This window comes from Sprattus sprattus, assembly GCF_963457725.1.
Source record: "Sprattus sprattus genome assembly, chromosome: 11".
Taxonomy (NCBI): Eukaryota; Metazoa; Chordata; class Actinopteri; order Clupeiformes; family Clupeidae; genus Sprattus; species Sprattus sprattus.
In genome coordinates this window covers 3,115,828-3,139,773 of record NC_137909.1, presented here as the reverse complement: position 1 = coordinate 3,139,773, position 23,946 = coordinate 3,115,828, and the positions used below count along the sequence as shown (strand labels likewise).

The 23,946-nt window shown below is 42.4% G+C and overlaps 1 protein-coding gene across 1 annotated transcript in view; it reads left to right on the top strand.

Moving 5' to 3' along the window:
• The window catches only part of uhrf2 (ubiquitin like with PHD and ring finger domains 2), a 161,895-nt gene that overhangs the window by 128,789 nt on the left and 9,160 nt on the right, over positions 1-23,946 (top strand). The window contains exons 10-11 of the mRNA XM_080848064.1: positions 18,840-18,946; positions 19,101-19,263. Coding sequence (XP_080704190.1) covers positions 18,840-18,946; positions 19,101-19,263 — 270 coding nt within the window. The remainder of the gene's footprint in view (positions 1-18,839; positions 18,947-19,100; positions 19,264-23,946) is intronic.

The following is a 23,946-nucleotide window of genomic DNA, read 5'->3' as shown; positions in this document are numbered from 1 at the left end:
ATTATCATATCATAGACATATATGATGCATAAAGAGAATTAGGCCTATGTATTGCTTGTTTTTTTTTTCATGATAAAAAAAAAACATCCCCCCCTCTGGTTTTTGGACAAATCGCACCCTGTATATATGTATATAATAAAATACTGCTTAAGACAGTTATTGGCAGTCTCCATTTCTTGCTTTGAAATCGTCTCAAAAACGCAGGAAATGCCATTTCAAAGGGTTGAAATTTCAAAATTTTCAGGGGTAGCATCCCCACGGACCCCCCTAGGACGCTCGCGCCTGCGGCGCTCATTTGTCCCAAATTATTAATTTAAGAACTCCCCCCATACAAAATCCTGGCTACGGGCATGTTGAATATGTGTGCTTTCTGTTTCGGTAAATGTGTTCGTGGATTGAAGGTGGGACTGTTTGCATGTGGGTGCAATCAATGGCTCCAATTACGTTCGGAAAGTTTAATTTCAGCTATCGTAGTGGGGAAATGTATATTGACCAGTGCGCCGTAGCAATGCACGGAGTACCTGGGTGAATATTTGGCTGAGTGAAAGCTGAGATATACCAACTGCAGATGCTATAACTGTTTAAAATTATCCGGAGGCCAATATTTGCAAATGTTGCCAGGAGTTTAACAACTGATGGAATGGAATGTGATCGCTGGGTGGAGGGTTCGATGTCGTCTCTGATCTGGTCCAGTAATTGAAGTATTGCGTGGCTGGTTAACCTGTACCGTCTAATGATTTGTGGTTCGCTTCACTGAAAAAGTGTTATACAAGTTGAAAAAAGTCCAATTTCACAGTAGGTGCAAGACTCTGTGGCTTGTAGGCCTCTCCAGGTCTCCGTCTAACCATCAGACGACCATGTGTTGGGCAAAGCTGAAAATTGGACTCATCAGAGAAGACGAACTAGGAGACCCTCCAGTCCGCTTTGGTTCAATCCTTATGGTCTTTTACAAACCTCAGCCAGGCAAAGTACAACGTTGTCCCGGAAGAAAAACTTGCTTCCTTTTGCTCTGACAATGTTCCCCAACTCTGAGAAGTGTTTTTTCCAGCAGGGCAATGCTCCATGCCACACAGCCAGGCCAGTAAAGGTGTGGATGGAGTACCACCAGATCAGGACCCTGTCATGGCCAGCCCAATTTCGAGACCTGAATCCCATAAAAAACCTCTGAAATGTGATCAAGAGGAAGATGGATGGTCACAAGCCATGAAAAGAAGCCGAGCTGCTTGAATTCTTGCGCCAGGAGTAGCATAAAGTCACCCAACGGCAATGTGAAAGACTGGTGGAGAGCGTGCCAAGACACATGAAAGTTGTGATTTTAAATCAAGGTTATTCCACCAAATATTGATTTCTGAACTCTTCCTAAGTTAAAGCATTAGTATTGTGTAGTTTAAAAATGAATATGAGCTTGTTTTCTTTGCATTAATCGAGATCTGAAGACACTGCATCTTTTTTGCTATTTTGACCAATTGTCATTTTTCTGCAAATAAATGATCTAAATGACAATATTTTTATTTGAAATTTGGTAGGAATGTTGCCAGTAGGTTATAGAATAAAACAAAAATGTACATTTTACTTTAACACATACCAATAAATAGTAAAACCAGAGAAACTGATAATTTTGAAGTGGTCTCTTAATTTTTTCCGCGGCTGTATATTTCCACAAAAGGCAATACCATGTAATAAAAACCACCAGATTTAACTTTAACAAATTATGTATTTATTGCAGAGTTTGCAGTAAAAGTTTGTCATCAATGCGATTGTTGCCACATACAAATCGCCCACATGCGTCCAAAACTGTGAACGAACACTACGAACAGAATAAACTCCGTGAGGCCTCTGTGTCACACCAGAACAGAGCATGTGAGCGGAGCGGAGCGCCGCGCAATTCCGCTCCCCGCTCAGGAGGATGTCCGCTCATTCGCTCTGCCGCTCAACGTTGTGCCAGGGCGCTCCGCTCAAAACCGCTCCGCTCAAAACCGCTCCGCGCTCATCTTAAATTTCCTGCCGCTCCGGCGAAATCGCTCCACGCTCCGCTCAAATTTTTAGGAGAAATTATTTTCTGACATTTTCCCTTCATGTAATTATGCCAGGGCCCTGGGACAAATGGCGTTTGATTTAATGATGTCACCGATACATGTGTCAAGTCTCATTCAGTTACTCAAAATGATGCAGACAAACGGACGGTCATATCACCTAACCTGCTGATAATAATGGGCCTAAACCAGTATGACTGTCAAGTTTTTGACCGAAAAGTGTCACGTTTATCTTGCTGTACCAATAAAAGTGTAAACAAATCTGAGTTATCGTCAGACCCATCGCTTTGCAGGAACGTTTTGTGTGCTAATCGCCTACAACTGCAGGATTACCCAAAGCTACAACTGACAACGTTTACACTTAGATAAATACCCGTAAACTCATTCCAATATCGTAAAAAGGTACTAGAAGATGTGATAACAGTACAAGGACAGTTAACAAGTCATCTTTGAGTCATCAATTACGACCAGGTATGATAAACAGCTATCTAGCCCACTCCATACAGCCCTGCCTGAAACGTAGCTACGTTATAAAGATAGACTAGCACAAATAGCTAAAATGATCAACTATCGTTGGGTAACAGGCACTGATGAAAACTGCGATGTAGAGTGGTGTATTTATTACAAATGATTAGGGAAAGTGAGTAAAATGTAATAAATGAATCGCTGGTGTTTCAAAGAATTAGCTGGGACAGGTAACTGTAACTGGGTATAGGTAGATGTAAGATAACCACTGACTTCAGGAGAACTCCGCTCCCTCTGATGCAGACACTGATGTAACTCATAAAAAACTAAATTATCCCAAATTAGTTCAATACTTGTATATGGTTATAATCATGAATATATGTTGACAAGAGTCAAATATATGTATTAGGCTTGTAAGTAACATTCAGAAATAACACTCTAGCTTGTATATGGTCACTAACATTGGCGATTCTGTGGTGAAGTTGAAACACAGACTATAACCGATTATAGGCACAGACTACAGCATAGGCATTGACTTAGGTTTTAAGTCAAACATGAATTTAAGTAAAGTCTATTCCATTGAGCAAATGCCAACAACCAGAGAAACAGTTTATTTCAAACCAGCAAGAACGACTTTATTTTTTCACCTAGCTTTTCGAAGTACTTCCCAAACTCCATCTTGCTACTCTCGCCGGCACACGAGCCAGTGTTGCAGGGGGGGGGGTTTGGGTGGAAGGGTCTCACATGACGCGTTTTATCCAATCAGGTTGCTTGGATGCTCCCATTGAAACTCATTCTATTCTACGTGAACCACCTATAAGCCGCTAGAAGCAGTTAAAATCGGAGCGGACTGGAGCAGAGTGAAATCACCGCTCCGGCCTTTGAATTTAAAACCGCTCTGCGCTCCAACCCGCTCTAACCTATTTCTTCCGCTCCGCTCCACCACCCGCTCCACGCTCCGCTCCGCTCAAATGCTCTGCACCAGAATCATATAAATGTGTGTGTGGTCGTGTGCTGCTGACATATTTGTTAAGTCCTAAAAGAGTACAACAATATCGATAAAACACTAGTCCTGACACGACGCCAAAACGGCATTCTAGTCTTGACAACACGGCATTCTTACTTCCAAAACTGAAGATCTAACAAAAGTCTGGAAATCCTACGTAGAAATTAGGAAACTATGTGAGAACAACACAATTACCGTTTCTAGTTCTTTCCTCCATTTCAGCTCAACAGCGTGAGAGAATGCGTTGCTTCTTTTACTGTCTATGATCATCACTATCGGAAAACGCACAATTTTGATTGGTCATCAATTCACTGTGAGTCCTGTGTATCATAGCAACGAGCACTAGACTGTGGCGAATGCGGTGTGCAAAATTGATTCCGTTTATTTTTTGTATGTGTATGTCTCTATGTGATGGATAGAATTATTATTTGATGCAAATAATAATTTGGCTCAGCCAAAAATTATTGGCTGGCTTTGGCTGAAACTTTAAATGGCGCTGCTTGGCGGCGGCTTCGGGGTCTAGTCCAGACTGCTAGGTGTCACCATTGACCATTTGGATGGTACCTTTCTTGTTACAAGTGGCTTTATTATTCCAGACATACTGTTGATGTAGCCAGACAGGTCCAGTTCAGAGTCTCATCACTTCTTAATCATTTCCCAGAGCACCACAGATTGACCAAATCACACACGCCATGTTTGCATGTTCAAGTCTGTTGGTCTAGGATGAGGTGTCAAGGCAAGTACCTTAGGCATAAATACCTGGTGTAGTGAAAGTCTGGGTTCCCACTTTCCCATTTCATTGGGTAATAAGATAGTAAGTAGTAACACGGGAATTTTCTTAGTGCTTCTGATTTCCAGTGTTGCCTTTTCTTCCATGCTTAAAGTGTTGCTGTCTGTGTCTTTTGGAGCTGGAAACTCTATGGAAACGTTATGTGTAGCAACCATATACAAAATCATCATTTATAGGGAACTTTCTATTGAGAAGTAGCTGTCCCCCACCCTGACATCTAAATTTCAATTTCTGTAAATAACACGAACTATTTTTAGATTTTTTTCAATAGTGTTATTTCAAAGATCTTTATAATTTAGTCCAAATAGAAGTCGTAAGATTTTAGATTTATTGTGGGTTTAATTTTTAAATAAATAAACTATACTCAAAAAAAGCATGTCCCCTGTGTTCATGTCACTACCAAAACACAAGAGTTTTAGTCCATTGGCTGAGCCTGTGTTTTAGCCACGACCCTGCATTTTTGACCATGCAGTGACACTGCATCCCTTTCCCTCATGGTTGGATGTATGTGTTCCAAAGTCTGAAAATCGACGTGTAACCTTAAGAATTGTCACTACTGAATACATATTCTCTTCAATTTAGTGAACTTTTTTGGGTTTTATGCAAAGTATAATGTTTTTATGTGTGTACACCTGTAAAGGAGTGTGCCCGAGCGGTTGTTTTTAGGTCAGACTTCCAGATGGATGGAAATGGAGGACAAACAGTATTTCTAAAAAAATATGGATCTTTATTTCTTAGGCTACCGATAGGTTTAGACAAATGAACAAACAAACAAACAAAACGAAACACTGATTCAAAACAAACATAAATAGGCACAATGGCCAGGTTTCACTATAGCACTTTTCACTTGTTACACTCCACTCACGTTCTACGGTCAGCTCACGTCAGCTACCTCTCCCGAATGAGCTGCGCGCCCCGTATTTAACACAGTCGGCCATTACCATTCACACGCATCAATCAATTAAATGCTGCGCACGGTATAACCACATTATAAACAATCTGGTACACTATATATAAGCATCTTTGAGTATTTAGAAAAGCGCTATAGAAAATTAAATTATTATTATTATTATTATATAACACATATACATTCATGCCATATTATCATCTGTGCCCCGAAACATGTTATCAACTCATTACTTTAACACAGTATGCGCACCCCTGCTCCCATGAGCGCTTCCTTAGAGGCACGCAAAATGCCCCTTGAAAACAGTCCTCTTCCCTGCGCCCGGTTTGCTCCCCTGTTCACGGAAGTAATACTCATCCGGTAACCACGAAGACAAACATTTTGGCCTACCCTGTTAGTGACTTCCATAACCCAAGTAAGTGTTCTGATGTTTCCTTGTGCACTAAGAGCACTTACACTGGTATGGTTTCACCTTACATACTACCATGTCATTGATTCATACTTGCGCTCCGCGCATCTTTCCTCTCTTTACCGACACTTTGTCTCCCGTTGCCCTCTCCCAGATCAGACATCTAAAGCGATGTTTAAACCATCGGAATATTTCTAGGCATTGTAGACCTCTAAACCAGGGGTCCCCAACCTTTTTTGCACCACGGGCCGGTTTAATGTAGGACATTTTTTCACGGACCGGCTTCAAGGTGTAATTTTCCACCACTTGTTAGTCATGTTATCCATTCATAAATATTGATGTGAATCACTCAATTTCACCCGTGAGGCAAGCGCAAGTTCGATAGAATGGAGTCTACTCATATACAAAAGCTAACAGTAACGTGAAGTGGCGTTAACTTGCGACCAACACCATTGTGTTACGAATGTTAATGCATGAAAAATACAACTCACCATAACGCTGAATCAGTGCTTGGTCTCCATGTGCTGAAGCAGTTTTGAAGGCTTCATTAGCTTATTTGCTATCTTGTCGCCACATATTATACAGAGCGGACTTGGTGCGTGAGAATCAACTGTTGCGATAAACCCGTAATTTAAGTATGACTCCTGGTATTGTCTGTTAAAATAAGCTTTCTTTTTTGGAGGTCGTAGGCTCCTCTTCTGGCTCCTTAGTGGGCCTTTTCACCTTTGCAAAGAAGCTCTCCAAAGATTTTAGTTTTGTACTCATTTTCGCTAGTTTGCGGGCATATTTTTGAGTGACGTATCACGTGAATGAGACAATCGTCTTGACGTGACAAGAGGCACAGGCGAATATTACGTCCTAGAAAATCCAGTCGTTTTTCAAAATAAAACACCTTTCAGACGCTAATAATGAATACAGCGGAAATTATATAAATTATTTATTCTTTCTGCGCGGCCCGGTAACAGATGCCTCACGGACCGGTACTGGGCCGCGGCCCGGTGGTTGGGGACCACTGCTCTAAACTATAACCCTCTTTGTTGTGTACAGGCGTATACATTGGTGTAAAATAATGTCCACAGTACAACAGAAAACCGCTGCTTTACGTGACAGACCACTGCGCAGACAAAGCGCTCTGTCACGTTACCCCCCCCCTCAAGAGTGGACGTCCTCGTACACCCGAGAAAGGTAGTCCGCCACAACATTGTCTGGGCCAGCACGGTACTTCACCGAGAACCTAAATGGCTGCAAAGACAAATACCATCTAGTCACTCTGGAGTTAGTGTCCTTCATCTTGTCCAGCCACTGCAGGGCCCGATGGTCCGTTTCCAGCACAAAGTCTTTTTCCATCAAATAATATTTTAAAGAGTCTAGAGCCCACTTGATGGCAAGGCACTCCTTTTCCACGGTTGAGTACCTCGTCTCCCTTGGAAACAACTTCCTGCTCAGGTACACCACAGGTCTTTGCTCCCCGGGTGGCCCTTGCAGCAGAACAGCCCCCAGCCCTACTCCAGACTTGTCCGTCTGAACCAGGAAAGGCTGCGAGAAGTCTGGACTCTGTAGAATCGGATCGCTGGTCAAACAAGTCCGTAACTCCTCAAAAGCCTTTGAGCACTTCTCACTCCAGACCACTCTGGTCGGAGCGTACTTGCGTGTGAGGTCAATCAGGGGTCCGGCCCTTGTGGAAAACTGTGGGACGAACCGCCTATGCCAACCCACCACACCCAGGAAGGAACGAACCTGGCGCTTGGTGGTCGGCACAGGGGTCTCCAGGATGTCGCTGACTTTCCCCACCTGCGGCTTGATGGCCCCGCCCCCGATGACGTATCCTAAGTACTGCACCTCCTGCTGGGCTACAGCACACTTCTGAGGGTTGATTGTCAGTCCTGCATCCTTCAGCCGCCTCAGCACGTCCTTCACCTGGACTAGGTGCTCCTCCCATGTCCGGCTGAAGATGACAACATCATCCAGGTATGCTGAGGAGTAGGCCTCCGCCCCCTCCAACACCTGGTCCATGAGGCACTGAAACGGCGCTGGCGCCCCCTGCAGTCCAAAAGGCATATAACAAAAATGGTAAAAGCCAAAAGGCGTCCTAAAAGCTGTCAATGCTTTACCGTGTTCTGCCATGGGCACTTGCCAGTACCCTTTGCTGAGGTCAAGCGTTGTCAGGTACTTAGCACTGCCCCAGGTCAATCAAAGTGTCTATCCTAGGAATCGGATATGGATCAATGGTAGAGATAGCGTTTACCTTCCTGAAGTCCATACAGAACCTTAAGGTCCCGTCTTTCTTTGGTACCAGTACCACTGGACTAGACCACTCACTGTTTGACGGTTCAATGATGCCCATCTTCCGCATGGCATCAATCTCTTCCTTGATTTTTGGCAGCAGCTGTGCTGGCATCCGGTAGCAGGGGAGCCGAATTGGACCAGGTGCCTTCAGCCCAATGCGGTGCTTGACCAGTGGTGTCTTGCCAGGAATGCCACTGAACACCCCCTCCGGAATACACTCCCTCAGCTCCTGCTGCTGGCCCTTGGAAAGGTGGTCCAGGCTGATCTGAGGCACTGTTTCCTCCTGCTTGACAGGGAAGTACTGCTCTTCAATCTCTTCCTCCTCCCCCACGGCCCTGGCAAAGAAGTGCTGCTCCACGGGTCTCTCCTTCTCATGCCATAGTCTCAGCATGTTGATGTGGAAGATCTGGCTGTGCTTCTTCTTGTCTGGCGTGCTGATCTCGTACGTGACCTTGCCTGCCCGCCGCTGTACCAGGTATGGCCCCTGCCACTTTGCGAGGAGGCTGCTTTCAGAGGTGGGTAGCAGCACCAACACTCGCTGGCCTGGCTGTAGAGACCTCTCTCTGGCTGTGGCGTCATACCACTTCCGCTGCTTGGCTTGAGCTGACTGCATATTCTCCTGCACCAGCTCTGTCAGGCGTTGCATGTGGTCACGCATCTTCAGCACGTACGTCAGGATGTTCATCCTCTGTTCTGGCTCCTCCCCCTCCCAGGCCTCCTTCAGGACGTCCAGTGGACCCCTCACTTTCCGGCCATACAGGAGTTCAAATGGAGAAAAGCCAGTGGACGCTTGTGGGACTTCTCTGTAGGCAAATAAAAGGTAAGACAGCCAATCATCCCAGTCAGACCCAGAGTCTGACACAAACTTGCGTAGCATGCTTTTCAGGGTCTTGTTAAACCTTTCAACAAGCCCATCAGTCTGAGGGTGGTATGGGGTGGTCTTAATGCCCTTGATACCTAGGTACTTATATACCTGCTTCAGCAGTGTTGAAGTGAAATTTGTACCCTGATCTGTGAGCACTTCCCTTGGGACCCCCACCCGTGAGACCAGCTGAAGAAAAGCATTGGCTACCTGCCTAGCCTTAATGTTGCCTAAAGGGAACGCCTCTGGGTACCTTGTTGCATAATCTGAGATGACCAGGATGTACCTATTGCCTTTGCGGCTACGTTCTAATGGACCCACTATGTCCATTGCCACTCGACTGAATGGAACCTCAATGATAGGCATGGTGACTAATGGCACTCTAACCCCTTTCTTCCCTGGGGCAGTTAACTGACACGCTTCACAGGATTTACAAAACTGCACTAGCTCTGCATACATGTTATAATAAAACCGGTCAACAACCCTGTCCCATGTCTTATTCTGGCCTAAAGGCCCTCTCCATGCACTAGCATGTGCAAGCTCCATAACTGTAGATCTGAGAGGACCTGGTAAAACCAGCTGCTCTCTGTCCTCCCCATAACGGTAAAGAATTCCTCTCTTTAGCTTAAATTTGGGGCCCGTAGCATCCCCACGCTCATCTACAGCTAAACCAGAGTAAAATGGCTTCAAGGACACATCTGCTCTTTGCGCTTTAACAATGTCTGCAGGTATTGCCTTATCCAACACCCTGTCAGGCTCAGGGTGTGGATCCGTTTCTACCTGCTTTGTCCCTCTAAACTTCTCTTTCCTTTTCTGGCTCCTTGTTTTGTGTTGGTGTGAGTCAGCAAAAGGTAACGTGTCCCATGCACTGTCCTTGTCTTGTGTTTTGGACTCTGAGCGGGTGACTGCCATGTTGCAACTCTGCTCCTGCTCTACCAATGTTGCTAGACCTGGGATATCCTTCCCCAAGACTACTGGGTATGGTAGCTTCTCTGCCACTGCCACAGTAACCAGATAGGAGACATTATCCACCTCCAGATAGACCTCTGCAGTAGGGTAAGATACCTCATCCCCATGTACACAGCTGATAAGCACCTCCCCCTTAGCCAGTGTGTTGCGTTTGGCTACCAGGTCTGCCCTTACTATGGTTTGGCTACTCCCAGTATCCACAAGAGCCTGAGCCTGCTTCCCATCCACCTGCACATCTATCAGGGACTCCCATTGATCTAGTGTGGCTCCCCCTGCACTAGTCTTAGGGGTAAATGCGACCTGTGTAGTCTTTGGCCTTCTTCCTTTTGGACACTCACGCTTCATATGCCCTGCCTGACCACAGAAATAGCACACAATTTCTTCTGGCATAGTGTTAACAGTTCTAGTAGGGCCTCTGTAGCTATGACCACCATCCCGACCACCCTCAGGCTTACCTGGCCGTGCAGCGTGGCTCTCCTTCCCCCAGGCCATCTGGTAAGGTCTTAAGTCTCTACGTGCAGCAATAAAAGATTCTGCCAGCACCACTGCCTCTTTTGCAGACTTGGGGTTATGTTCTTTAATCCACAGCCTTACATCACTGTTCACCATCCTCAGGAACTGCTCCAGGATCAGCATGTCACCGATTTCCTCCTTCGTATGGGTCTGTGGACAAACCCATTTTTCGTACAGCTCCCTCAGTCTGGTGAAGAGTTCTTTGCATGACTCCTTAGGTAGAATTTGTGTGGCTCTGAATCGCTGCCGGTAGGTCTCTGGATGGATCTCATATTTCTCCAGGATCACTTCTTTGATCTTGACATAATCCATAGCGTCAGTAAAATCCATTGCTATATACGCTGCTCTTGCTTTGCCAGTGAGTAGTGGCACCAGATTGAGTGCCCACTCTGTCCTTGGACACCGACTTGCTGTCGCAATGCGCTCAAATGTCAAAAGAAAATGTTCTATGTCCTCATCTGCAGTATATTTCTGCATTTTGGGGCCTTTCCACCCTGTGAATTGCCCTGGACCCATCACTGGCAACTCCGGCGTCGGCGCTTGGACCCCTATCATTGCCGGTTGGGCTGCTGCGACTGGAGCTTCTGCTACGCCTGGAACCCTGGTCACTCCTGCCGTGCCTGGGACCACCACTGGAACTGCTGCCGCTGCGCCTTGGCCTCCTGCTGCCCACCATGGGTCTGCCTGGGCTCCACCCCTCATCACTTGCGATGGACTTGTTGCAGTCGACACTGGGGCTGATGCGGACCCCCCTGGTAGCTCCTCCAACAGCCTGGCTCTGCCCCGGCCCTTCCCCAGCTCCCATCTCTCCTACCGCACTTCGTCCTGGAGAACATTGAAGTGATGTGCCATATTTTTCTACCTCTGGTCCTGGCGGGTTTGCTCAATCTTGGCACGTTCCTCCTGTTTCTCCTGGGCAGTCATCAATGTCTTGAACATTGTCTGCAGCTCTTGCAGGGAAGTCTCCAAGGCTGCCTGCGAATCGTCATTATCCTCCGGGTTTTGCTGCTTCCTCCTCGGCATCTCTCCGTCTGACCTGAGCACGCTTGTAGTTTCCGCTGCCACCAAATGTAAAGGAGTGTGCCCGAGCGGTTGTTTTTAGGTCAGACTTCCAGATGGATGGAAATGGAGGAGAAACAGTATTTCTAAAAAAAATATGGATCTTTATTTCTTAGGCTACCGGTAGGTTTAGACAAATGAACAAACAAACAAACAAAACACTGATTCAAAACAAACATAAATAGGCACAGTGGCCAGGTTTCACTATAGCACTATTCACTTGTTACACTCCACTCACGTTCTATGGTCAGCTCACGTCAGCTACCTCTCCCGAATGAGCTGCTCGCCCCGTATTTAACACAGTCGGCCATTACCATTCACACGCATCAATCAATTAAATGCTGCGCACGGTACTACCACATTATAAACATTCTGGTACACTATATAACACATCAGTGGCGGCTAGTGGTTTTTAAAGTGAGAGAGGAAGGACTGTGCGCCTGGTTGCCATTGGCCTGCTTATTCCGTTGGTGGCATAAGTATGTGAGATACAAGTTGTTTCAGGGTGTTTTTGTGGACTACAGTACTACAAAATAGCAGGCAGGGATACAATTGATACGAAGCCACCAGTGTGGCACCATTGTACTTAAAAAGCTGGTGGGCAACATGTCCTTGGACTAGACAAGGCCAGAAGGAAATGATGCAAAGCCAATTAGTCAAATCAGGCCTACTCTTGATTTTAAAAACTAAATTCTAAATTTTGGGCCTACCATTTGGCCTATTTTCCCCCTCAATTACTAAAGCTATTGGTTAGTATTTGACTAATTTTATTTTCAGCTGCAATTGTTTTAAGAAAATTAAGACACAAGACCAAAAGTGAAGCCATTTAAAATGCTCTGAATCATTCACTAACATCCTTTCCACAATATTAAACAACAAGTTACAAAGGCAACAAGTAAGATAACCTTATTTCAGAACTATTAACATGGGCTGTTAGCCTAACATTGTTTGTGGCAAATGTGTATGTTAATGGATGTTTCAGAATGTTGGTCAATGTGTAGGCTAATTGGAATAGATACGAAACACATCATGATCTGAAACATTCATTAACAATTTCCATTCAGAATGTCAGCTGAACGTGAACAGTCAGACTAACAATAGGCGTATGAACGATTTAAAAACAAAACAGTACAGCCGATTGTTTTTTTTATGGTACCAGTGAGCTATAAGTATTTTGCATACCAGTTAGCATTAACAGCAGCGGTTTTAACATTGGGTTTAGTGACTTGGATTTTTGGAACAGGTTTCCCTGTTGTTTTGATACTAACCTTCTCTCTGTAGCTCAATGAATGAAACGGTTTGTTCAATAAAACATGAACAATATCTTCGTTTTCCATTGCACATCCTCTTTATTTGCCATCTTTCTACAACAATCTTTAAGGGTGACGTGTTATCGATATCCTTCTGCAGAGAATAGTATTAATGTCTAATCCCCTCCCTCCAACGCCAAATCCGTTGTTTATTGGTTAAGCAATGTTGGCGCAGACTCAGACGCTAGGGAGGTCTTTCCTCCCCTGGGCAATGTAAGTGAATGAGCCCCAAGAACCGCCAGTATCAGAGGCAGATTACATTGATCTTAATGGGAGCCAAAGGGAGGACGTCCTCCGTGCAGTAATTTCTTGTTACGATAGGGGGTGCTAATGTTATTTTAACTCAGGGAAACAAATTATAATATGCATAGTATTAAATACTGATATCAAATTGCATTTTTAAAAGGAGTTTAGTCAGTTCAATTACAAAAATACATTTCTCAAAAAGTTTGGGGAGGTTCTTCCTCCGTTTCCTCAATGGAAGAACCTCCTCTGTAACACATATACATTCATGCCATATTATCATCTGTGCCCCGAAACATGTTATCAACTCATTACTTTAACACAGTACGCGCACCCCTGCTCCCATGAGCGCTTCCTTAGAGGCGCGCGAAATGCCCCTTGAAAACAGTCCTCTTCCCTGCGCCCGGTTTGCTCCCCTGTTCACGGAAGTAATACTCATCCGGTAACTACGAAGACAAACATTTTGGCCTACCCGGTTAGTGACTTCCATAACCCAACTAAGTGTTCTGATGTTTCCTTGTGCACTAAGAGCATTTACACTGGTATGGTTTCACCTTACATACTACCATGTCATTGATTCATACTTGTGTTCCGCGCATCTTTCCTCTCTTTACCGACACTTTGTCTCCCGTTGCCCTCTCCCAGATCAGACATCTAAAGCGATGTTTAAACCATCGGAATATTTCTAGGCATTGTAGACATCTAAACTATAACCCTCTTTGTTGTGTACAGGCGTATACATTGGTGTAAAATAATGTCCACAGTACAACAGAAAACCGCTGCTTTACGAGACAGACCACTGCGCAGACAAAGCGCTCTGTCACAACACCTTTTCAAAGACGTGAATACTAGCCATGTGTTTGCTACCATTCTTTAGTTATGCTCAAAGTAAGCTAGAACTGTCAGTACAGAAACAGTCACTACCGAAACATATGGTAAGGTTTCGGTAGTGACATGATCATTTCTAGAGTGACAAAATGAAATGGTAAGTAGTTTAACCCATCATTTTTAAATAAATGTGTTGTGTGGACTAAAGGGCGGCCCAGAGCACCTTTTGGAAGATTTTGGGAGAGAAATGAACATCCATCCCATAGTGCAGTCACTACTGAAACAGTGCAGCACTACCGAAAAACTTGATGTCTTGTAAAAAATTAAGTATATTGAGTAATCAACTAAAATGTTATGATACTGATTGGATTAATGTATGTTCAATTTCTTCTGTCAACAACTCTGGAATCAATATGATCAGTATTTTGCATTGTACTTGGAAATTTGGTAAAAATTTCATTTTTATGGATTTCATTTTGAAAACCTTCAAGAAATATTTGTAAAAATACTCTTCAGAGAAGGGAAGGAAACACAATCTGAACAGGTCAATAATAATACTTTTTTAATATGGTAAATGTGATGCTTCGGTAGTGAAATTTTTGGAAGAGGAAAAACATTCCAACACATTCTGAAAATACAATATAAAAATTGACGGTTCTTTAACTAGATATGTGTACTTTAGATATGGTACAATATACATACGGACAAAGTTTTGGGAACAAAACATTAAAAAAATCAAAATATTTCCGACCTGACTTTGCACCAATTCGGTAGAATGGCCTATATATATATACAGGGGCGGATCTAGCCATTTTGGGGCCCTAGGCAAAATATAGACATGGGGCCCTCATTTTTGAAATACGTACACAAAACAAATAACCATCCCAATACTCTTAGAATCACAATAAACCCATAGTGCACTGCCACTCAACTCTCCACAGTAAAATCAGTTTCAGATTTCTCCAGCCTTTGCCAAAATTACATGTTTATTACTCAGATCAAACGAGAGAGAGAGAGAGAGAGAGATTAGAATTTCCATTCTCTGCCAGAGATACAAAATGATCTTGCACTTAACAGAACTAAAATACAAAATGGATATGAGTCTATGAAAAGCACCATTTACATTTCAACAGGACCAATGAAAAGATTTTGTGTGTGGACAGGAATAACAGTGGCTGTGTGAGTGAGTGAGAGACAGGCAAAGCAGTGGTTCAGTGTGAGTGAGTGAGTGAGTGACAAGCTAAGTTGCGCTCGGCCAAGTGTATAATATGGCGATCAGACGTTTCAAGATCTCTCTCCATTTGTTTACTTCGTTCACAAACAGCTCTTGATTTACATGATCTATGGCTTTACCTGTTTGGAGCCGTTGCTGAAGCGTTCGCCAAACAGCCATATTTGCGACGTGATCAGCAGACTTCTCGTGTTCTTTTAGGAAGGCTGATACATTTTTCCAGTCGTTCGTGCCGTCAATTTCGGCAGTCTATCTGTTACAGAACCTGTTATCTATCTGCCGAGCAAATGTCAGGCTCATATACAAAAACATTAACGTGAATTAATTGATGCTAATACCTAGCGCAGTCTCTGTAATTTCCCCTATACGTTAGTATTAAGCTAACGTATTTTCTATCACAGTTTAAACACGCAATGCTATGTGAAACGAATGTTACGAGATGAGATTACTAAAATGTATTCTGCATGTCTGCTCAGTTTTACAGTGCTACCCAAGTAAAGGTTTGAAAATAACTTCAAGCTTCAGACTTTCTGTTAGGGAAACTGTTTTCTATCTGCCAAGCAAATTACCTATTGTTCTGGAGGTTTATTGCTTTGCAACTGGGGCAACCTTTCTAGGGATCCCTCTGCTTTGGTTTGAAGTAACGTTATTTCGCGCTGCGTGCGTTACTACGTGATCATATTCTGGACTAGTCCAATGCACAATGGAGGGGAGCATGTGTGCTGGGAAATTATTATTTAGGCATTAGTTCGGCGTTTTGTTGATATTTTTGTTATTTTTTTCTACTAGAAATGTGTGTTTTTTTTTTTTACTTTACATAAGTAATGGCTGGGGGGGTCAGATTTGGGGGCCCCTAATAAAGACAGATTTGGTTGAGGCCCTAGGCACTTGCCTAGGTTTGCCTAATGGAAGATCCGCCTCTGTATATATATTAGGGCTGTGAAACGATTACAATTTTTGATCAAATTAATCACAGGTTTCTGTGGATTAATCATGATTAATCACATTTTTCTCTGTATATTTTTGTGAGAAAACGATGTATGACAAAAGACGGATATATACATTTAAAATGTTTTCTTTTTTTATTCATAAAAAAATAAAATAATGGTGCTGCAAATGCTGCAAAGCAATAATCTTTGCTATTTCATATTGAACATTAATACATCTAAAATGATGATCCTTATGTAATGCTTTGTATCAAATTATCGGTTATTGCTCTCAGGTTGTGCCTTATGCATACTGTTATGTTCTGTAATACTGTTCTATATTGTGCTAGCACTAGGAGGCACTGTTCCGCAATCAATCCTAGCTAATTTACGTACATAAAGCAGAAGAAGAGTGAACCTCAATGCTACAAGTCACGTACTTTCATGCTGCTGACAGTTCTCAGTAAAGAGTGTTAATATCTTCCTGCTTGTCGTTATTCTGAAGCTTTACTACACCACACATACCTTGGGATACCCAGGAGCAGGTTGCCCGTTCATAAAATGCTACAAAGATTAAAATAAAAAAAAGTTCATAATGGCCTTTTGGGATGTTTTGTTCAAGATTGATACAGTATATTAAGCTCCTTGCAATTTGATGGCGTTTGCTATCGCTAGCTAAGTGTGTAACCTTACACATGGTAACATTAACATTTTGACAGTAACATTAACATTTTATTTTAACATTAACACATTTGTTGGAGAGACTAGTTATGTACTTGTAGTCGTTATAATACTAGTTGACATGAACCATAACTGTTTGGGGGTGTTCTCTCAACTAGATAGTTAGCTAGCATAGCATAGTTCGCTACCTGGCAAGCTCAAGAAGCTTCATTTACTTTGGAGCAAACATGTGTGTTTGTTGATCTTTGATACATTGAGTTGGGAGCGGGGTCTCCCACACTGTTAAATCCACAGCCGGCGCCTTTCCTCCTTTGTTTTGGGCTTTAGAAATGCGGAAAAAAATGATGTGTCGCTCTAAAATCTCAGGGTACCTTGTGTCAGATCTACAAGTCCCATATGAACAACGTTTCACCATGCTCATCAGACCTCAAGGTTGTCTGACTCTCTTCTCTTAGTAGAGGTTGCTCAGGTAGGATTGGACGAGGACCGTTCTAGGGAGGAGTTTCGCGAACGGTCAATTGTGGGTTTATTGGAAGCTCATTCAGCACATGCGTTAAATGAGTTAAAAAAAACCCGCATTAATCCTGAAAATTAATCATAACGCTTTAACGCGTTATTTTTCACAGCTCTAATATACAGCCGCGGAAAAAATTAAGAGACCACTTCAAAATTATCAGTTTTTCTGGTTTTACTATTTATTGGTATGAGTTAAAGTAAAGTTAACATTTTAGTTTTATTCTATAAACTACTGACAACATTTCTACCAAATTTAAAATAAAAATATTGTCATTTATTTGCAGAAAAATTATAATTGGTCAAAATAGCAAAATAAATGGAATGTTTTCAGATCTCGAATAATGCAAAGAAAACAAGTTCATATTCATTTTTAAACTAGACAATAATAATGCTTAGGAAGAGATCAGTAATCAATATCTGGAAACACTGCATCTTTTTTGTTATTTTGACCAATTGTCATTTTTCTGCAAATAATGCTCTAAATGACAGTATTTTTATTTGAAATTCGGTAGAATGTTGTTAGTAGTTTATAGAATGAAACAAAAATCTTAATTTTACTCAAACACATACCAATAAATAGTAAAACCAGAAAAACTGATAATTTTGAAGTGGTCTCTTAATTTTTTCCGCGGCTGTATATATTCCAACAACACACAAATCTCCTTCGTAATCTACAAAGTTTCCATATGCGTCTCTTAATTTTTTCCGCGGCTGTATATTTAAGCAATATAGTGGGAGTGGGGTAGGTAAGGGATAATCCCACGGGTGGTGTTCCGCCGTAGCCATCGAGGTCGAAGGCCGAGTGGCGCAGGCAACAACACCCGTGGGATTATCCCTTACCTACCCCACTCCCACGAGTGCTATATTGCTTTTATAAAACAATTCTACCGTCAACAAATTAACAATTTAACACAAAGTTATTGATTAAAAATGGTTTATTTCGCCATTGTTTCTCCGCAACAAAAAAATAGTTCCATTGTCAACGTCTTGGTTTGGAATTTTAAAAACTTTGAATTAACGGTTATCATCAATGCGAATGTTTCATCGCGGAGTGATTTATTTTTAACTGTGAAAAGTCCTGTAACTGAAGGTATGTTGACGAATAACCTATAGCATGGAACGTCTCTCGTCCAATCAGAAACAGCTAAATTACGCACTAGAACCCAATTGTTTTATAAACATATATATACATATTTAGATTTATATTATCTATACATGGATTCATGTATATATATTGTAACAGGTTGCAGGGTGGGCAGTGTAGCTAACTGAGGAATCAGTCACAACTGGCAGTAAAAAGAGGGTTTTTAATTCAGGTTTTCACTCAAAACAGGTACAACTCAGATATTTCTTCAAACACAGGCAAAGGTTTTTCAAACCTAACTTAAAAGTCCAAAACACAAAATGTTCTTTTTCCCTTTTCCTTCAGGGTTTTCAAATTAACATAAACTCCAATTTACGTCCCTCAGTCAGTCAGCTTCCAGGGGTCAGTCCGGTCTTTTTAGGCTTGGGCTTATCCTTCTCCCTTCCTGTTTTGCTTTACTAAGCCCTTCTCCAAACGCATGGCAGGTGCGCTCTTTTCTCTCTCACCGTGATGCCACAATATATTTATATTATCTGTATATAGATTTATATATATATATATTCACAACTGAGGTACAGTAGTCAATATAGAGTACCCAAAGTTTTATTGTGCCAATGTCCAGGTAGAAGAAGAACAAAGGGGAGCTATTTTAAAGCACCTTGAGCATTTCTGAGCCTATGAAACCTCCCCTCTAACCTCTGACCCAATTGTGTTTCTTCAGGACAGGGGGGATGAGTTTACTTACACAGGAAGTGGGGGCCGGGACCTTTCTGGAAACAAGCGTATTGGCGAGCACTGCTTTGACCAAACACTCACACACATGAACAGGTATCAAAAATCCTCCTTACTTCTGCCCCTCAGTCAAACATGTATGATGTAGTAATAAAGTTGTGTTTAGTAGTATTCTCTCTTTTTTAATGAGAAAGAACTTTTGTTGTTGTGTAAAAGACCTTAATCTCCTTTGTGATGTCTAATTTCCCAGGGCCCTGGCACTGAACTGTGATGCACCCTTAAATGATAAAGATGGCGCAGAGTCTCGTAACTGGCGTGAGGGGAAGCCGGTCCGGGTAGTGCGGAGCTCCAAAGGACGACGAATCAGCAAGTACGCCCCTGAAGAGGGAAACCGCTACGATGGTATCTACAAGGTGAGGAAGACTTGAATATGACATGGCATCATCTACAGTCGTGGCCAAAAGTTTTGAGAATGACACAAATATACACTACCGTTCAAAAGTTTGGGGTCACCCAGACAATTTCATGTTTTCCATGAAAACTCACACTTGTATTTATCAAATGAGTGACAAAATGAATAGAAAATATAGGTAAGACATTGACAAGGTTGGAAATAATGATTTTTATTTGAAATATACATTTTGTTCTTCAAACTTTGCTTTCGTCAAAAAATTGTCAATTTGCAGCAATTGCAGCATTGGAGACCTTTAGCATTCTAGCTGTTAAGTTGTTGAGGTAATCTGTAGAAATTTCACCCCACGCTTCCTTAAGCACCTCCCACAAGTTGGAATGGCTTGATGGGCACTTCTTGCGCACCATACGGTCAAGCTGCTCCCACAACAGCTCAATGGGGTTGAGATCTGGTGACTGCGCTGGCCACTCCATTACAGAGAGCATACCAGCTGCCTGCTTCTTCCCTATGTAGTCCTTGCATAATTTGGAGGTGTGCTTTGGGTCATTGTCCTGTTGTAGGAGGAAATTGGCTCCAATCAAGCACTCTACACAGGGTATGGCATGGCGTTGCAAAATGGAGTGATAGCCTTCCCTTTTACCTTGTACAAATCTTTCACTTTACCAGCACCAGAGCAGCCCCAGACCATCACATTACCTCCACCATGCTTCACAGATGGCTTCAGGCACTCTTCCAGCATCTTTTCACCTGTTCTGCGTCTCACAAAGGTTCTTCTGTATGCTCCAAACACCTCAAACTTTAAATTTGTCCAGAACACTTTTTTCCAATATTCCTCTGTCCAATGTTTATGTTCTTTTTCCCATATCAATCTTCTCTTTGTATTGGCCAGTCTCAGATATTGCTTTTTCTTTGCCACTCTGCCTATAAGGCCAGCATCCCAGAGTCGCTTCTTCACTGTAGAAGCTGACACTGGCGTTTTGCGGGTACCATTTATAAAGCTGCCAGTTGAGGACCTGTGAGGCGTCTAGTTCCTAAACCAGACACTCTAATATACTTGTCTTCTTGCTGAGCTGTGCACTGGGGCCTCCCACTTTTCTTTCTACTCTCGTTAGAGCCCGTTTGTGCTGTTCTCTGAAGGGAGTAGTACACACCGTTGTAGGAAAAGTTCAGTTTCTTCGCAATTTCTCACATAGAATAGCCTTAATTTCTAAGAACAATAGACTGGGGAGCTTCACATGAAAGTTATCTTTTTCGAGCCATTTTGAGAGTATAACTGAACCCACAAATGTGATGCTCCAGATACTCAACTAGCTCAAATGAAGGCCAGTTTTATAGCTTCTCTCACCAGCAAAACAGTTTTCAGCTGTGCTTACATAATTGCACAAGGGTTTTCAAGGGTTTTCTAGTCATCCATGAGTCTTCTAAGGCGATTAGCAAACACAATGTACCATTAGAACAGCAGAGTGATAGTTGCTGGAAATGGGCCTCTATACACCTATCTAGATATTTCATTAAAAACCACTTCCACCTAGAATATACATTTACCACATTAACAATGTAAAGAGTGTATTTCTGATTAATTTAATGTCCTCTGCTTTGAAAAAAACAGTGCTTTTCTTTGAAAAATAAGGACATTTCTAAGTGACCCCAAACTTTTGGACGGTAGTGTACATTTTCACAAAGTTTGCTGCTTCAGTGCCAGATGGTACTATGGAAGACTAAATTATAATTACAAACATTTAATAAGTGTCAAAGGCTTTTATTGACAATTACATGAAGTTAAAAGCAAACTGAATCTTTGTGCTATGCAGGGCAATATGGCAAATTATTCAATACATAAAAGCAACTAATAGCGTATACAGTCGTGGCCAAAGGTTTTGAGAATGACACAAATATGCATTTTCACAAAGTTTGCTGCTTCAGTGTCTTTTGATATTTTTGTCAGATGTGTAGGTAAAATGGGTACCATTCTCATATTGGAGTACCAGATTATGTAGGTATCTTACCCAATGAGCAGGCGCCGGGTGAATGTGGGTGCAATTGTGTATGAATTGTGATATTGTCTTCACGAGGGCCACCAAGACACACTGGTGCTGTCCTTGCAACAGCAACAATATGTTGGTAATCTCACCCGATTGGACAGGGATCAACCATTCAACACAAAGGCAGATCAATTAAGTTGATAATCCACAAATCAGTCTCATTAAATATATCAGTCTCATAAAATATATTATACTATCAATTTGGAACTCTGATTAATAATTAAATTAATAACTACAAACACAGTTACCTTATTAATAGTATGGTTGAAGGTCATTGGAGTTCAGAATAGAAGAGGTTGACAACGTCCATTCTTGTGTAACATTAAATAAACCAGCGTATATAAATCAAAGTATTTATTAACACAATGATAAGAAAATAACACACAATATGTAATCTAGCTAAATGTATCTAACTAATGAATTGAAAAAGTATATGTATGTGTAAGGGAGAGGGAGTGTGCGAGCGAGCTGGTAAGCTCAGAGTTGCGCTGTTAGGAGCGCGCCTGAAACTATGTGTGTGTGTGTGTGTGTTCCTTTGTCCTGACCACGTAGTTCCGCGTGCATGTGTATGCAATCGTGAACATACATGTGTGGTGATGAGAAAGGACGAGCCTTTATGCAGCGGGAAGTTCGATTATGAGCTTCGCGTGTGTGGCTATATGAAGGCCAATATATTTGTAATCGTATGTGATTTAAGATGCCATGTTAGAATAAAGAGATGGTTAGTAATGCATGCAAGACTCGTGTGTCTGATAAGCTATCCTAACGATTTCCCTTGGATGGTGTGGCGAAGCCAACTACCAACTAACAATGAAAGTATATAACAGTTATGTTCGGTAAACAAAACAGATACAATACATGAACAATGGCATATGTAAACAGTCCTATGCTTAGCCAGGTTGTGAATAGCTAGCTGCCCAGTCGAAGTTACCAGTCCTTTGGAAAAGTGTTGGCGCATCCGATGTTCCTGAGGCAGAGAAGAGATGAAAAGTTGTCCTTGCTTTGGTGTCGTCGTTTCACTGCAGTTACGCCCGGAATGTTGCAGGATCGTGAATGCTGTTGTGCTTTGTTTCTCCCGTTGCAGAATTAACCGGCAGATCTATTGTTAGCTGCGTTGCTAAACTTACGTTGTTTAGTTAGCGGGCAGTGTTTGGCTAACGACAAGTCTTAGAGAGTCTTTGTCTGTTCTCTTCCGTTGAGAACAAAGAGAGTAGGCCTTCACCAGATGACGGTGGAAGGACTGATGCTCCTTGGCCGACGCCAGGAGATAGAGATGTGAGCTGGCCAACGCCAGAGTAGAAAGAGCGCAAAGAGAATGAATGTATCATTTCAACGCAGTTTATAGTGAGAAAGTGCGTCACGGTTTTTAACACCTTGTTGGCAGCCAATGCTGTCTCATGAAATGCAGATAAGAGAGTTTAGGTGATAAGGGAATTGTGGGTAATGAAGTCTTTGGTTGGACTAGGTACCGACAGATGTTACCATGGAAGACTGAAGTATCATTACAATCATTTAATAAGTGTCACTGGATTTTATTGGCAATTACATGAAGTTAAAAGCAAAAAGTCAATATGTGCAGTGTTGACCCTTCTTTTTCAAGACCTCTGCAATGCGCCCTGGCATGCTATCAATTAACTTCTGGGCCACATTCTGACTGATGGCAGTCCATTCTTGAATTATCAATGCTTGGAGTTTGTCAGAATTATTTTTTATTTTTTTTTGTCCACCCGGCTCTTGAGGATTGACCACAAGTTCTCAATGGGATTAAGGTCTGGGTGGCTATATGAAGGCCAATATATTTGTAATCGTATGTGATTTAAGATGCCATGTTAGAATAAAGAGATGGTTAGTAATGCATGCAAGACTCGTGTGTCTGATAAGCTATCCTAACGATTTCCCTTGGATGGTGTGGCGAAGCCAACTACCAACTAACAATGAAAGTATATAACAGTTATGTTCGGTAAACAAAACAGATACAATACATGAACAATGGCATATGTAAACAGTCCTATGCTTAGCCAGGTTGTGAATAGCTAGCTGCCCAGTCGAAGTTACCAGTCCTTTGGAAAAGTGTTGGCGCACCCGATGTTCCTGAGGCAGAGAAGAGATGAAAAGTTGTCCTTGCTTTGGTGTCGTCGTTTCACTGCAGTTACGCCCGGAATGTTGCAGGATCGTGAATGCTGTTGTGCTTTGTTTCTCCCGTTGCAGAATTAACCGGCAGATCTATTGTTAGCTGCGTTGCTAAACTTACGTTGTTTAGTTAGCGGGCAGTGTTTGGCTAACGACAAGTCTTAGAGAGTCTTTGTCTGTTCTCTTCCGTTGAGAACAAAGAGAGTAGGCCTTCACCAGATGACGGTGGAAGGACTGATGCTCCTTGGCCGACGCCAGGAGATAGAGATGTGAGCTGGCCAACGCCAGAATTTCCTGACCAATGGACCCAAAATATCAATGTTTTGTTCCCGAGCCACTTAGTTATCACTTTTGCCTTATGGCAAGGTGCTCCATCATGCTGGAAAAGGCATTGTTTTTCACCAAACTGTTCCTGGATTGTTGGGAGAAGTTGCCTTTGAGGATGTGTTATTTACCAAACAATGCTAACTGCACTGTGCATCTGTGCGATGAGTTCCATCAGATAACATGCA